Source organism: Chiloscyllium punctatum, chromosome 26 (assembly GCF_047496795.1).
Source record: "Chiloscyllium punctatum isolate Juve2018m chromosome 26, sChiPun1.3, whole genome shotgun sequence".
Lineage (NCBI taxonomy): Eukaryota > Metazoa > Chordata > Chondrichthyes > Orectolobiformes > Hemiscylliidae > Chiloscyllium > Chiloscyllium punctatum.
Window position 1 is genome coordinate 57,228,687 of NC_092764.1, and position 15,491 is coordinate 57,244,177.

The 15,491-nt window shown below is 39.0% G+C and overlaps 1 protein-coding gene across 1 annotated transcript in view; it reads left to right on the top strand.

Moving 5' to 3' along the window:
- LOC140453247 (BTB/POZ domain-containing protein KCTD19-like) overlaps nucleotides 1-15,491 on the top strand; it is a 136,229-nt gene that overhangs the window by 93,935 nt on the left and 26,803 nt on the right. The window contains exons 11-12 of the mRNA XM_072547820.1: nucleotides 11,190-11,334; nucleotides 14,056-14,446. Coding sequence (XP_072403921.1) covers nucleotides 11,190-11,334; nucleotides 14,056-14,446 — 536 coding nt within the window. The remainder of the gene's footprint in view (nucleotides 1-11,189; nucleotides 11,335-14,055; nucleotides 14,447-15,491) is intronic.

Genomic DNA, 15,491 nt, shown 5'->3' on the forward strand with positions numbered 1-15,491 from the left:
GTTAAATAATAATGAGATGTTCATACATTACAAATGCCCTTGCTACTTTGTTTGCAAAATTCTCATCTAACCATCAAAACTCTGTGCAAAAATTCTTGACATTGAGAATCTCATGTTTCCATTCTTGCCATATTTTCCCAAATAGGAGAAAGTGAGGACTGCAGATGCTGGAGATCAGAGTCGAGAGTGTGGTGCTGGAAAAGTACAGCCAGTCAGGCAGCATCCGAGGAGCAGAAGAATCAACATTTCAGGCTTATTCTCTTGCTCCTCGGATGCTGCCTGACCGACTGTGCTTTTCCAGCATCACACTCTCGACCCCCATATTTTCGCAAATGTTTGTCATTGCCCATGTCATTCAGTGACTCTGCCCAATGAATCTAAAAGGGTGGCTTCCTCAGGATCAATTCCTTTCCCATGGATTTAAACATTGCAGACCCGCTACTTACATGAGCTTCTAAAGTTCTATATATACGGGAACCATTCCTTTAGACTGAAAAATCAGGCATGTAATTTTGCCATTTAAGTCAGACAAACTAGGGCATTGTAAGTTAGTCGGTCTGATATCTACGTTGGGGAATAATAAAAATTTATAATGAAGCTAGAGTGAATTAACATTTTGAAAGGTTTAAGCTGATTGGAAAGAGCCAATATGCATTTCTACAGGGCAGACAGTATCTGATTAATCTTTTTGAATATTTGACTAAAGTAGGCGACAAGGAACATCTATGGATGTTATTTATGAACTTTGAGAAGATTTTTTTTTAATCTGCCATAAGAATTTTTTATTTATTTATTATTGTCACATGTATCTCAGTAAAGTAAAAAGTTTTTGTTTTGGGTGCAGCACAGATAGATCATACCATACAAATGGAATTAAGGTAATAGACAGAGTGGAGAATACAATGTTACAGCTCCAGAGAAGGTGCACAACATTAAATTTAAAATTTGAGAGGTCCATTCAGAAGTCTAATAATAATGTGGAAGAAACTGTTCTTGAATCTGTTGGTACATATGTTTAAGCTTTTGTATCTTCTGCCTGACGGAAGAGGTTAGAAGAGATGATAGTCTGGTTGGGATGTGTTTTTGAATATATTGGCTGCCAGTCCAAGACAGTGAGAAGTATAGATGGAGTCAATGGATGAAAGGTTAGCTTGCATGATGGACTGGGCTGTGCTTACAACAGAGAGGTGTGGCAGAGCAATTGCCACACCTCTCTGGATGCATCTGGATAGAATACTTTCTATGGTGTCTTGCGTAAAGTTGAAGCTAGTGACATTGAAGGCCAATGGCATGGGTGGGAATTTAATTGAATGCATGGTGACAGAGTAAGAGTAATGAGTGAATTTTCTAATTGGCAGGCTGTGACAATCATAAAGTAGATAGGAAGAAACTGTTTGAAGTCTGTAATTCTAAAAGGTACACTCAAAAAATTAGACCCAGATTCATCAAAAATGATATCCAAATATATGTTTTTACATTTTATTTTTATTCTTTCATGAGATTTGCATGTCACTAATAAGGTCAACATTTGTTGTCCATCCCATATTGCCCTTGAACTGAATGATAATTTAATGGGATAGCCAAGAGCCAACTACACTGCTGTGGTTCTGGAATCATATGTAGAACATAGCAGGAAGGACTGCAGATTTCCTTCCCTAAGGAAGAAGACTGAGCCAGGTGGAGTTTTAGGACGATTGACCAAAGACACTAGCTTTTAGTTCCAGATTCATTATGAAACAATTATAGTGGAAGAGACAAAAAAAATGGAAATTTGGAACACTCTCTTGTAAATGGCAATTCATGCATTTTACATCTGAGATTGGCACATTTTATTTACCAAAGGTATTAAGGAAGTGGGACAGAGTCGATATATGACGTTAACAAGTAGAATAGCTATGTTCTCACTGAATGGTAGGATAGGCTCAAGGGCTAAAAGGACCTCCCTTATTTACCTATGCTCAGATTTAAATACTGCCCTAGATTTTGCGGTTCTAATGATATTGAAATTATCAGTGTTCTTTGTTATTGCTCTGAAACAAATAGCAACTTCTGGTTTTTGTTTAAACCTACAACTTGTGAAATTACCGTCAGTGATTTTACAATTCACCAATGGATATGTTGTTGATTTCTGTGAAGTTCTTTTTTTAATTATTTGTTCTTGGGATATAGATATGTCTATCAAATCCATTGCTCATCCTTAACTACATTTGAGAAGATGGTGGTGAGATGCCTTGTTTTACTGCTGTAGTCTGTGTAGAGTAGATACATTCAAATCACTGGTAAGGAGGATGTTTCAGGATTTTGAACTGGTGACACTGAAGGAATAATGATATATCTCCAAATCAGGATGTTTTGGAAGGGAATTTGCAGGTGTTGATGTTTCCTTCCTCTTGCTGCCCATGTTCTTTCAGGTGGTAGATATTCTAAGTTTGGAAGATGCTGTTGAAGGAACCTTGATGAATGCACCTTGTAGACACTGCACACTGTTACACTGTGTGCCATTGATAGGAGGGTAAATTATAAGATGGTGGATGGCGCCAGTTGAAGAAGCTGTTGTGTCCTTGATGGTATTGAACATCTTGAGTGTGTTTGAATTACAGTAATTTAGGCATTTGGGGAGTATTCCATCACACTGTTAATGTGTGTGGTAGACTTTGGACAAGGTTTGAGGAATTGGAAGCTGAATTACTTGGTAAAGAATTCTCATTCTCTGATTTGCTCTTGTGGGCACAGTGTTTATGTATCTGGTTCAGTGAAGTATTTTTTACCCCCGATTCCAAATAAGTGATGGGTTCAGTTGGATGGAAAATTAGAATCAAAGTTAAAGGTGAAAATAGGATTGCACATTAGTAATGGGGCTGATTGTTACCATAAAATAAAAGGAAGGGACAGAGAGTGTGAATGTCATATGCACCAAGGAAGCATAAAGTGTGGGAAAACTTGATAATAGAAAAAACTTAAAGGCTTTTTATCTTAATGCACAAAGTATTTGGAACAAGGTAGATGAACCAATGGCACAAATAGAGGTAAATAAATATAACTTCCTAGCCACTATGGAAATATGGTTATAAGGAGATCAAAACTGGGAACTTAATATTCATGGATATTTGATCTTTTGGAAGGACAAGAGGGAAGGAGAAAGTGGTTGGGTAGCACTATTAATAAGAGATGAATTGAAGACAGTTGTGAGAGACGATTGAGGTTTGGATGATAGCTTGGATGATATAAAGTTCATTTTGGTGGAGTTAAAACAAAAAAACAAAGCATGGAAGACATTGGCGATCTGTACACAACTCCTACCAAAGAATAGCCATTCTGGAAAGCTTATATATCATTAAAGAATGAGAGCATGAAAAAGAATTCAGCAAATATTTATGGCTGTCTTTAATGTTCATGTTGGTTGGGTTAATTGAATTGGAATGACAATGAATTCTTCAAGTGCATTAGGACAGTTTAAAAAATGACCTTAGGGTAAGAGATTCCCTCAGATGTTGTGATCACAACATGATAAAATTTAATTTTCAGTTCCCGAGTGTGCTTAATTTATTACAATGAGATGAGGATAGAGTTAGTCAAAGTGAACTGGGTGATTAGATTAGCAGGAGCAGCAGATATTTAAGGACGTAATGTATCCACAAATTGGAGGAGCAACACTTCATCTTCCGTCTGGGCAGCCTTCAGCCTGGAGAATTTAGCACTGAGTTTTCCAATTTCAATTAACCTCCTTTCCCATCCCTTGACTCTCTTTCCAGGCCCCCTCCTCCCTTCCATTCCCATGACCAACCCTTCCAGGTACCAACCGGATTTATTCCTCCAATTGACCGACCAGGCCACACCCTGTACCTGTGTTAACCTATCACTACCTCAATCCAACCACCACCACCATCCAAACCACACCCCCCCCCCCCCCAGCATACCCCTCCATTTATCCACAGCTCCCCTTATACTCACCCCAGTTCTGAAGAAGGGTTACACCTGAAACATTAACTTAGATTAGATTAGATTACTTACAGTGTGGAAACAGGCCCTTCGGCCCAACAAGTCCACACCGCCCCGCTGAAGCGTAACCCACTCATACCCCTACATTTACCCCTTACCTAACACTACGGGCAATTTAGCATGGCCAATTCACCTGACCTGCACATCTTTGGACTGTGGGAGGAAACCGGAGCACCCGGAGGAAACCCACGCAGACACTTGGCGAACGTGCAAACTCCACACAGTCAGTCGCCTGAGGCGGGAATTGTACCCAGGTCTTTGGGGCTGTGAGGCAGCAGTGCTAACCACTGTGCCACCGTGCCGCCCACAAACTTCTCTACCTCCTGTCGCTACCTGGCTTGCTGTGTTCTTCCAGCCTCCTGCATGTCTACCTTGAATTCCAGCATCTTCAGTTCTTTTGTCTTTTTGACTCTCAGCAAAAATCTATCCCAGTAAAGAGGAAAGATTCTCAGAGAGGGATATACCATCCATGGCTAACTAAGGAAATTAAGGAGAGTATTAAGTTTACAGAAAAAACATACAATGAAGTGAAAGTCAGTGATCGCATCAAACACTGGGATAAGTTCAGAATGCAGATAAGGAGGACTAAAAACACGACAAAAGACAAAGTACAATGCCAAACTGACACGAAATATAAAAACTGACAATAAGAGACACTTCTAAAAGATGAAGAGAGAGCCCAAAGTCAACACAAGCCTCTTAGAAAATGAAACTGTGGAGATAGAATGGCAAATAAGAAAATGACAGTGGAGTTAAATAGACATTTAGTATCAGTCTTTAATGGGGTAGATACTTCAAGCATCCGATTAATACTAAAGATTATGGGGTAGGCATTAAGTACCATCATCAGAGAAACGGGGTTTGCATTCATGGGTCTTCATCTGAAACGTGCTAGGACCAGAGACGTAGCGACTCGCATAACTAGGGCTTTAGACAGGACTTTAAACTAAATGGTGGGGGGAGAGGTTTCAGTTATAGAAAATAATAAAAACCTGAATTAAAGGAGGAGGTAATAATACAGAACTCAGGAGAGATTATTTAAATCTTCAGCACAGACACAAATAGGACAGGGTGTATGGAAAGGGCTAGCAAGCACACTGGACAAACAAATGATGAGAAGAGGAACGGTTAATACAGGGCTGAAGGTGTTAAATCTGAATCCATGCCGTATAAGGAATAAGGCAATTGAGCTTGTGGCTAAGATGAAAATTTGCGGGTACAATGTGGTGGGCATCACAGAGATGTGGCTGCAAGGGGATCAGGATTGGGAGCTGAATATTCAAGGATCCTATTGAAAGTATAGGCAGGTGGTGTTGTCTTATTAGTAAGAAATTAAAGTAAATCAATAGTAAGAAACAAATTAGAGTCAGATGGTGTAGAATTTATGTGGGTAGAATTGAGGAATCGCAAAAGTAAAAAACCATAACTAGAGCTATGTACAGGCCTCCAAACAGTCAGAAGCACCAGGAGATAGAAAAGATGTGTAGGAAAGGCAAAGATACAGTGATCATACGGGATTTCAATATGCAGGTGGACAGGAAAATCAGGTTGGTAGTGGATTGCAAGAAAATTAATTTGTGGAATATTTACGAGATGACTTTTTGGAGTGGCTTGTGGTGGAGCCCATGAGGGAACAGGTAATATTGGATTTACTGTTGGGCAGTGAGACAGACTTGATAAGATAGCTTAAGATGAAGGAGACTGATCATAATATGATTGCATTTACTCTGCAATTTGAGAGGGAGAAGATTGGATCAAAGGTAACAATATTACAGCTGAATAAAGGCAACTACAGAGGCATGAGGGTGGAGCTGGGTAGAATTAACTGGAAGAAGAGTCTAGCAGGAAAGACAATGGAAGAACAATAGCAGGAGTTTCTGGGACTATTTCAGGAGACACAGCAGAGATTCATTCCAAGGAAAAAGAAGCATGGTACAGGTAGGATGAGGCAACAATGGCTGATGAGGGAAGTCAGGGATAGCATAAAAGCAAAAGAGAAAGCATATAATGTGGCGAAGGGCAGTGGGAAACCAGAGGATTGGGAAGCTTACAAAGACTAACAGAAGGCAACAAGAAAAGAAGTAAGGAGGGAGATGATTAAATATGAGGGTAAGCTAGCCAGTAATATAAAGGTAGACTGTAAGAGTTTCTTTACATGTATAAAGAGCAAAAGAGAGGCAAAAATGGACATTGGACTGCTGGAAAATGATGCTGGAGAGATAGTAGTGGGGAACAAGGAAATGGCTGAGGAACTGATTACTTCACATCAGTCTTTACAGTGGAACACACAAGTAATATCCCAAAGATTCAAGAGAGTGTGGAGGCAGAGCTGAGTATAGTGGCCATCACCAAGAAGAAGGTGCTAGAAAAACTGAATGGCCTAAAGGTGCACACATTACCCAGATGGACTACATCCCAGAGTTCTAAGGGAGGTAGCTGAAGAGAGACTGGAGGTGTTAATGGTGATCTTTCAAAAATCGCTAGAAACAGGGAGTGTCACAGAGGACTGGAAATCGCTGTGACACTCCCCGTTTAAAATGGGAGTAAGGCAAAAGACAGAAAACTACAGACTAAATAGCCTAACCTCAGACATGGGTAAGATCCTGGAATCCATTGTGAAGGATGAGATTTCTGAATACTTGGAAATGTATGGTAAAATACGGCAAAGTCAGCATGGTTTCATCAAGGAAGGTCATGCCTGACAAATCTGCTCGAATTCTTTGAGGAAGTGACAAGCAGGTTAAACCAAGGACAGCCAATGAATGTTATCTACCTGGACTTCACGAAGCACTCGACAAAGTGCAATATAAAGGCCCATAGTGTCAGAGGCAAGGTGTCTGGCAGAAAGTGGGGAGTGGGAATAAAACTATCCTTCTCAGGATGGTAGCCAGTGACAAGTATTGGGATCACAACTTTTCACTTTATACAGTAATGTTCTAAATGAAAGCACTGAGGGCATTCTGGATATGTTTGCAGATAATACAAAGATGTATGAGGGACAGGTAGCATTGAGGAGGTGGGGAGGCTGCAGAAGGATTTGAATAGGTTAGGAGAGTGGGCAGAGAAGTGGCAGATAGAATATGATGTGGGAAAGTGTGAGGCCATGCACTTCAGTAGGAATAATAAAGGCATGGACTATTTTCTAAATGGGGAGAAAATTCAGAAGTCTGAAGTACAAAGACTGGGAATTCTAGTCCAGGATTGTCTCAAGGTAAACTTACAGGTTGAGTCAGTAGTTAGGAAGGCAGATGCAATGATGGCATTTATTTTGAGATGACTGAATATTCATAGAATCCCTACAGTGTGGAAACAGGCCATTTGTCCCAGCAAGTCCACACCAATCCTCTGAAGTGTAACCCAGACCCACCCTATATTTACCCCTGACTAATGCACCTAACCTACACTATGGGCAATTTAACATGACCAATTTACCCAACCTGCACATCTTTGGATTGTGGGAGGAAACCAGAGCACTGGAGGAAATGCACGCAGACACAGGGAGAATGTGCAAACTCCACTCAGACCGTTGTCTGAGGATGGAATTGAAACCTGGTCCCTGGCACTGTGAGGCAGCAATGCTAACCAATGAGCCACTGTTTCGCCCCCACAGGCGCAAATGCAATGATGGTATTTGAGACACTTTGAATATAAAAGCAGGGATGTACTTATGAGGCTCTATAAAGCTCTGCTCAAGCCACATTTGGAGTATTGTGCGCAGTTTTGAGCCCCATATCTTAAGAAGGATGTAATGGCCCTGGAGCGTGTTCAGTGTAGGTTTAAGAAATTGGTCCCACGATTGAAAAGCTTAACATATGAGGAACTCTGGGTTTATACTCAATAGAGTTTAGTAGGATGAGGAGGTGTCTATTTGAAACATGCAGAATACTGAATGGCCTGGACAGAGAAGATGTTGGAAAGATGTTTCCATTGGAAGGAGAGACTAGGACCCAAGGGCATAGCCTTATAGTAAAGGAAAGACCTTTTAGAATGGAGATAAGGAGAAATTTCTTCAGCCAATGAGTGTGAATCTATAGAATTAATTGTCACAGAAGGCCAGGTCATTGAGTATATTCAAGAATGAGATACATAAGTTCTTGAGTATCAAGACGATCAAGGGTTACGGCTAGAAAATGGGAGAATGGAGTTGAGCAACTTATCAGCCATGATTGAATGGTGGAGCAGACCCAATGGGCTGAATGGCCTATTTTCTGCTCCTATGTCTTATGGTATTAAATAGTATTAAACAAACTAATGGGGCTAAAAGCAAATAAGTTCCTCTGGCCCTGATGTCCTGCATCCAAGGATCCTGAAAGTGTAGCTATAGAGAGTTGATGCATTGCTTGCTATTTTCTAAAAAATCCTTGGATGCTGGAGGTGTACTAGAGGATTGGAAATTTGCCATTGTGATACTCCTCTTCAAAAAGGGAGGCAAAAGTGGGTAACTATAGGCCAATCAGCTGAATACGCGTTGTTGGAACCGTCTAGGACCAAGTATTAAATAGATAATAGTAGAACAAATGAAAAATCAGAACCTAATAAGCAGAGTCAATATGTTTTCATGAAAGTGAAATTATATCTGGCTAATTTGTTCACATTTTTAAAGTAAGTCTCAATCAGAGTGGATGGAGGAGAACAAGTAGATGTATTGTATTTGGGCTTCCAGAAGGCATTCAACAAGGCACCTCGCAAAAGGTTAAGTCATGAGATAAGAGTCCCTGGTTTTGGGGGTAGTATATTGACATTGATAGAAAATTGGCTTATGGCCACAAAACAGTGAGTGGGGAATAAGGTTTTTTTTTCAGGTTGATGACCTGTGACCAATGGGGTTTCACAGAGTGCAATGTAGGGACTGCAACTGTTTACAGTATATATGAGTGAGTTTGAGGAAGGACTATCTGACTGCAGGAAAGTTTGCTGATGACACAAAAATAGCTGGAAAGGCAGGTGGGAATAGGGATACAACAGTTTACAGAGAGATGCTTATAGAGACGGTTAAGTAAATGTGCAAAACATTGGCAAATGAAGCATGGTGTTCATTTTGAAAGGAAGAACAGTATTAATTAAATGGAGAAAAACTGTAAAAATCTACAACACAAGGGGACTTGGGGTACTTGTGCTTGAAATGCATAAGTAGCACACAAGTGCACCAGGTAATCAGGAAGGCTAATGGGATATTGACCCTTATTTCAAAGGATTGAAGTATAAGAGTAGGGAAGTCTTAACCAACTGTACAAGGTGCTGGTGAGACCACATCTAGATTTTTGTGAACAGTTTTTGTTCCCTTATTTAAGGAAAGATATTATTTCATTGAACACAGTTTAGAGAATTTTCATTGAATGATCCCCTGCATGGAGAGATTGTCTTAAGATCAAAGGTTAAACAGTGGGGATGCCATTCATTGGAATTTAGAAGGAGAGGTGATCTCATTGAAACATATAGGATTCTTAAGGGGCTTGACAGGCTAAATGTTCAGAGAATGTTTCCCCTCATGGGAGAGTCCAGGACTCTAAAAGGGGTGCCTATTCAAGTCTGAGATGAAGAGGAATTTCTCCTCTGAGGGTTGAGGATCTTTGGAACTCCTTGCTACAGAGAGCTGTAGGAGCAGAGTGTACATTTAAAGCTAAAATAGATTTTTATCAGTCGAGGAATTGAGGGCTATGGGCAAAAGACAGGAAAGTGGATGTAAGGAATATCAGATTAGCCATGTCTTACTAAATATTAGAGAAACTGCCGAATGGTCTACTCTTGTTCTCATTTCTTATGGCCAGCTAAATCTTACTAAAGTTCTTTGCTGCTCAGTTGATTAAGTTCTGTTTAATGTTAAGGGTAGTCATCTTCAATTCAACTCAATTTGTTCATGTTCAGTTAAGGTTATTTTAATCAATTTATTTGGCCATGTTAAGCACATACCTGCGGCAGGTGGGACTTGAAATCAGATTTCTTGGCCTAGAAGTAGAGACACTACCTCTGCACCACAAGACCTGAGACGAGAGAGTGTTCTTGGCAGAATTGAACTGAGCATTGATAAGCAGGTTATTGCTGAATAATTGGTACTTGGAAAGTACTACCAATAATACCTTTCATCATTCTGCTGCTGATTGAGAGTAGACTCATCTAGTGGTAATTGACTGAATAGAGCTGGGAAACTTTCTACATTGCCTAATAGATAGGTGTACTGGAACAACTTAGCTTAGAGGTGCATGGAGTTCCAAAGCACAAGTATTCAGCATTGCAACCAGGATGTTATTGAGGCCTATCGTCTTTACTGCATTCAGTGCACTCAGTTGTTTCTTGAAATCAAATGGAGTGAATTGAACTGTCTGAAGACTGGCATCTATTATGCTGGACACCTCTAGAAGAGTCAAAGATTAATCATTCAGTTGTAATGTAGAAAATAGATTATAGCACATGTTGCTGAAACCATTTAAATTAGTTCCTATTGATACAGTAATTTTTTTTTTGAGAAAAGAAAATAATCCTTAAGTAATTTATAGACTATCATAACTGGGTACACCAGTGTATTGCTTTAGGAGATTTGTTTGGCAACTTAGGGAATGTAAGAAAAGTCCACCATGGTGAGACATGAATTCAACCAATCTGACAAGCTGACAATGATCACAAAACCTGAATGAGTGCAGATGCCTTTCTGTGAAGGGATCACATAGCCTCTACTTGGTTTGGCAAAACTCTGGTCTATTCAATATTGTGGAAATGGAATAGGAAAGCAGTCAATCGTAAAAGCAATTGCTTCGACCATACAAGGATGGACAAAAATATGTTCTGTGAAGCAATCGAAAAGAATTGTATAGCGTATTGTTTCATAAGAGTGTAACTTGTGGGTTTATCCTGCTTCAATCATCAAAATGACATTTTTGAGTTTTTAATAGCAATTATTTGTTATGTAAGTAAAGCAATACATTATACCCTTTTGTTACAGTGAAAATATACAAAACTACCAGGAATGATTTGTTAGGTATCATAAGAGTAGTTACTAGACAAATAATGTCCTATAAAATGTTTGCATAGTAGGTTTCTGCAAAGCTGCAACAGGCCTCCTAATTTTTCAGTATGTCCATGCTGAAGAATGGTAAGGTGATCATTTGGAATAATAGAAGACTCACTTATGGTATTTTGTTTCCCAAGGATTACTCTATACTGTTAAGAGAACATTTCTTTTTATTTTTACTTAGATTGTGGTTAACAGAAAATGAGACAGAGCCATTCAGTGCAGAAAAAGTTGACATTACTGCAGAAACCATTACTTCAGTTTCTTCTGCGGAAATTCATGCTAGCTTTGAAGAAAAGGAAAGTTTGTTAAATCATGTTGCGCAAAAGGTATTATTTATTCCGTTGTTTAAATTCCTATTTTTCAGCAGGAGTAAAATTTCTTATTTACTTTCCTGAGCTATTGTCTAAAACATGACTCAGATGCTGATCTCCTGAGGTTTTTTTCATTTTTAAAAGTTTTTTTTTGGAAATCTAATGAACATTTACCTTTTTCAGTACTTGTCCCTAATATATTAGAAATGAAAACTCTACCTTTTTTCTTCCATAGGGTGCTCTTTAAATCTCTTTGACGAAGCTTTTAACAAGTCTTATGTAGCTAGGTGTTAGATATTGCTTGTAATGTTTCTTTGAAGCTCCATATGATGTTTCACTATATTAGAGATATAATATAAATTCAAGTTGTCGATGTTGAAAAATCGTTTCTTTGAAAATAAATTCATCCTATTGAGGCACAATGCCACTTTAATCAGTTTAAAAAGCATACTAATATTCAAGTTGAGGCTTAAGTTATCCATTAAAATGAAATCTCAGCATTTGCATGACTGTTAGGGCTTTACAATGAACAATGTATTTTATTAAAATATCTTATTGCTTTGGGGTGAAGCTTCAAACTGCGAAATAATAGATTTGAGGGAGGGTGTACTTGGAAACAGTGCCATCTGCTGGCATTGGCATGAATAACATCCCAGTCAGACACTTAGAATCATAGAATTCCTCTAGTGTAGAAAGTGGGCATTCGGTCCATCAAATCATCACAGACCCTCCGAACAACATTCCACGCAGGCCCAGCCCCCTACCCTATTGCTGTAATTCTGCATTTACCATGGCAAATCCACCCAGCCTGCACATTCCTGGACACAACAGGGTAATTTAGCATAGCCAATCCACCTAACTTGAACATCTTTGGACTGTGGAAGGAAACTGGAGCGCTTGGCAGAGATTCTTGCAGTCACAGAGAGAATGTGCAAACTCCATAAAGACAGTCAGCCCAAGGCTGGAATTGCACCCGGTTCCCTGGCACTGAGACAGCTTTGCTAACCACCATGCCACCCTATTTGCCTTTACTAACTATCCACATAAATGGAGTTTAAATGTATTATTATTTTTGAAAATATTTCTTAAACAAAAAGCCATATGTGCTAATCTTATAATTTTAAAATAATATTTGCAGAAATTTAGTTTAAAACTCTATATTCTATTAAATTACTTGTCAGCAGTGATTAGATTATTCCTCAACATATGTTTCATTTGTTTTAAAAACAGAAGACTCTCATAACCAAATTGCTTGGATGTGATGAACAGCATTATGTTCTTGGTACTGGACATAGCTATTTCATAGAAAACTCATGACTGAGTTGCATTGCTGTTCAACCACTTTTGCACTGACTTATATTTAATAGGATTCATTTTAGGATTCATTTTAGTCATGCACGTTATGAACTGATGGTATTTATGATTTATATTTGTAAGCATCAAAACAACAGTTTCCTATCATTTCTATGTACAACTCTGTTTCATTGTCTTTGATCATGTATTTTGGGCTATTGTACACTCAATTATAGAGTGGCCTTCTCTCAGCATGCCTGAGAAGTAGTGACATTTTTACATGAAAATTATTAATAAAGTTCTATTGTAATTGTAAGTTGCTTTCAGACATAAGTTACTTTGACTTATTATGTTACAAAGTGATAAAGGCAGCCACTTTTACTTTTCAATTTAAACCTACCAAAACAGTCTTAACTCAGCACCTAAAATACAGGGGGAGGTGGGCGCAATCACTCCTGAGGTCTCAGAAGGTCAGAAGGTGGTCTGTGGGGCGAAGGCTTGGGATAGCACATCCGTGGGATCAGGGCTGAGCAGGGGAGGCTGAATGTGCGTCTGCCAGTCAGGGCCTGGAGTGGGTGGATTGGCAGGGTGGGGTCTGCATCTGCAAGGAATGGCCTGGGGTGGCAGGTCTGCAGGGTGAGGCAAGGTGGAAGTGGATTTGCAGAATGAGGTCTGGGGGGGGTCAAGCAGGCTTTTGGAGTGAGGTGTGAGGGGATAGAGTGGGCATCTACTGGGAAAGGACTGGAGGTAGTGGGTTTCCTGGACAAGGCCTGTGATGTGTGAGACTGCAGTGAGGAAAGAGCTATTGGGAGGGGCCATGTAAACAGCAAACAGTTGACTTATAAAGTGAGAAATGGGAGGCTAGAAAGGGAGGGGTGGGGGAGATTATGTCTGTAAAGTGGTGGAACAAGCCAGTGGCTACAAAAGGAACAGAGTGGAGAATCAAGTGCAGAGATTTATCAGAATGCTGAATTATTTATAGGTTTCTTTTAATTTATAATTCCAAAATGCGTTTTCTTTAAAAGACTGTAAATGCAGTGACTGTGTGATAAAATCCTGTGTGAAGCCCATTATATTGTTCAGAAAATTTAAGCTTTCCTTGTGAGTTGTGCCTTTACATTTAATGGAGAGTTGATATTTATTGAGGAAATTCATGAATTCCTTTCATTCTGTTTCGGAGTCCAAATACTGCATATGTCATCACAGATGCAAAAGATAATATTACTTCATGACTGCATCTAATCTAATGAAGGAGTTAATGATAATCAAAATGTAGTCCCTGAAACTCCAAAGGTGGCCTTCGAAAAATCTCAAGAAGAGTCCTCAGAAAAAAGATTCTTTGAACCTGATTTCATTAAAGCTACATCACAACACAATTTATATTAATTTAAATGCATTATTTATGTTAAAAAGCCAAAAATAATTAACTGTTTGGTCTCCTAGGAACACACAAACAATGTTGTTACTGAAATAGATCAATGCAGATTGACCACTTGGAACTGGAGCAATAAACCTGTTCCTCAGACACGAAACATGACCATGGATTCAGCTCCTAAAAACTGCAGCACAACTATTTCACCTCATAAAGGAAGGAAAAGTAAATTAAACACATTTTGTGTTGGAGAGAAGCAGGTCACTGAGGATTTGTATACTTCAACTAATGATGTAGGTTTTGATGATTCAGAAAGTCCACCCAGAAAAAAAACAGTCAAACCACATCATGACGGACAGTCGGAAATAATGACATCAGTGGAGCAGTTAATATCTCTGGTTAAGGGATGGAAGAATAACAATATGGAGAAAGTTGGATTTTTGCCTACTGCTGGTTCTAAAGGTAAATTATTTCATAGTGTAATGACTTTCTTATCTTCTCTTGTAAAGAAATGACATTTTAGGAAACAATTGATCTCCCAGGTCAGATAAGAAACTAGTTTATTGCTAATACAAAGGAAGTTTCCATTGCATACTCTCTATTAGAGAAATTTGACTGGTTTAACCTGAGGGCTATCACACCTCTTGTGAGAAGACAGGGCCTTCAGAATGACCTCAGCTCATGTGGGATTTGAACCTGTACTCATTGGCATCAATCTGCTTTGGAAACCAGCAATCCAGCCAACTGAGCCATTCAACATGTAAAGTTTTTAGTGTGAACTTAATTGTATGGTAATAACAATTCAATTTGGTATGTGAATCGGAATAGTCAGAAGATATCAACACCATGCTTCCCTGTCCTAACTTTTATAGCAGTTTATTATAAATTCAGTATGGATCATTGAACTACTTCGTAGTCATGACTGTGAACAAAAATGCATAATAGGTTCTGATTACAAATACAGATATTCTTTGGTCAAACTTTATTTGTATTAGATTCAATATTATAGAGATATTGCAAAAGTGATTAATACTGATCTGCAGTGAATCATCTCATGAATTGAGAATGTGGCTTGCTGTTCTTTATTCCATTCTTTGCTTTTTGAGAGACGTTTTGAAATTGCACATGATCATTAACAACAAGATTCATGTCAAGCTGAGATGTGAGTGGTTTGTCCATTATTATCAGCATAATTTCATTAATAATAGAAGGTGAAGATTTGTGCACATTTTTATGGGCTGGTATAGTGTAATGTCCCATGGCTAATAATCCAGAGGCCTGGGCTATTACTTTTGGCTTCACAGGTGTTAATCTTGTCACTTGGCAGCTGGCGGAATTTCAATTCAATTGGTAAAATCTGGAACTGAAAGCTAGTCTCATTAAACTAACACAAGACAAACAACTGTGGATGCCTGACGTCTAAAACAAACCAGTTCTGATGAAGAGTCACAAGAATCAAAACTTTAACTCTACTTTCTCCCCACATATGCTGTCAGATCTGCTGAGT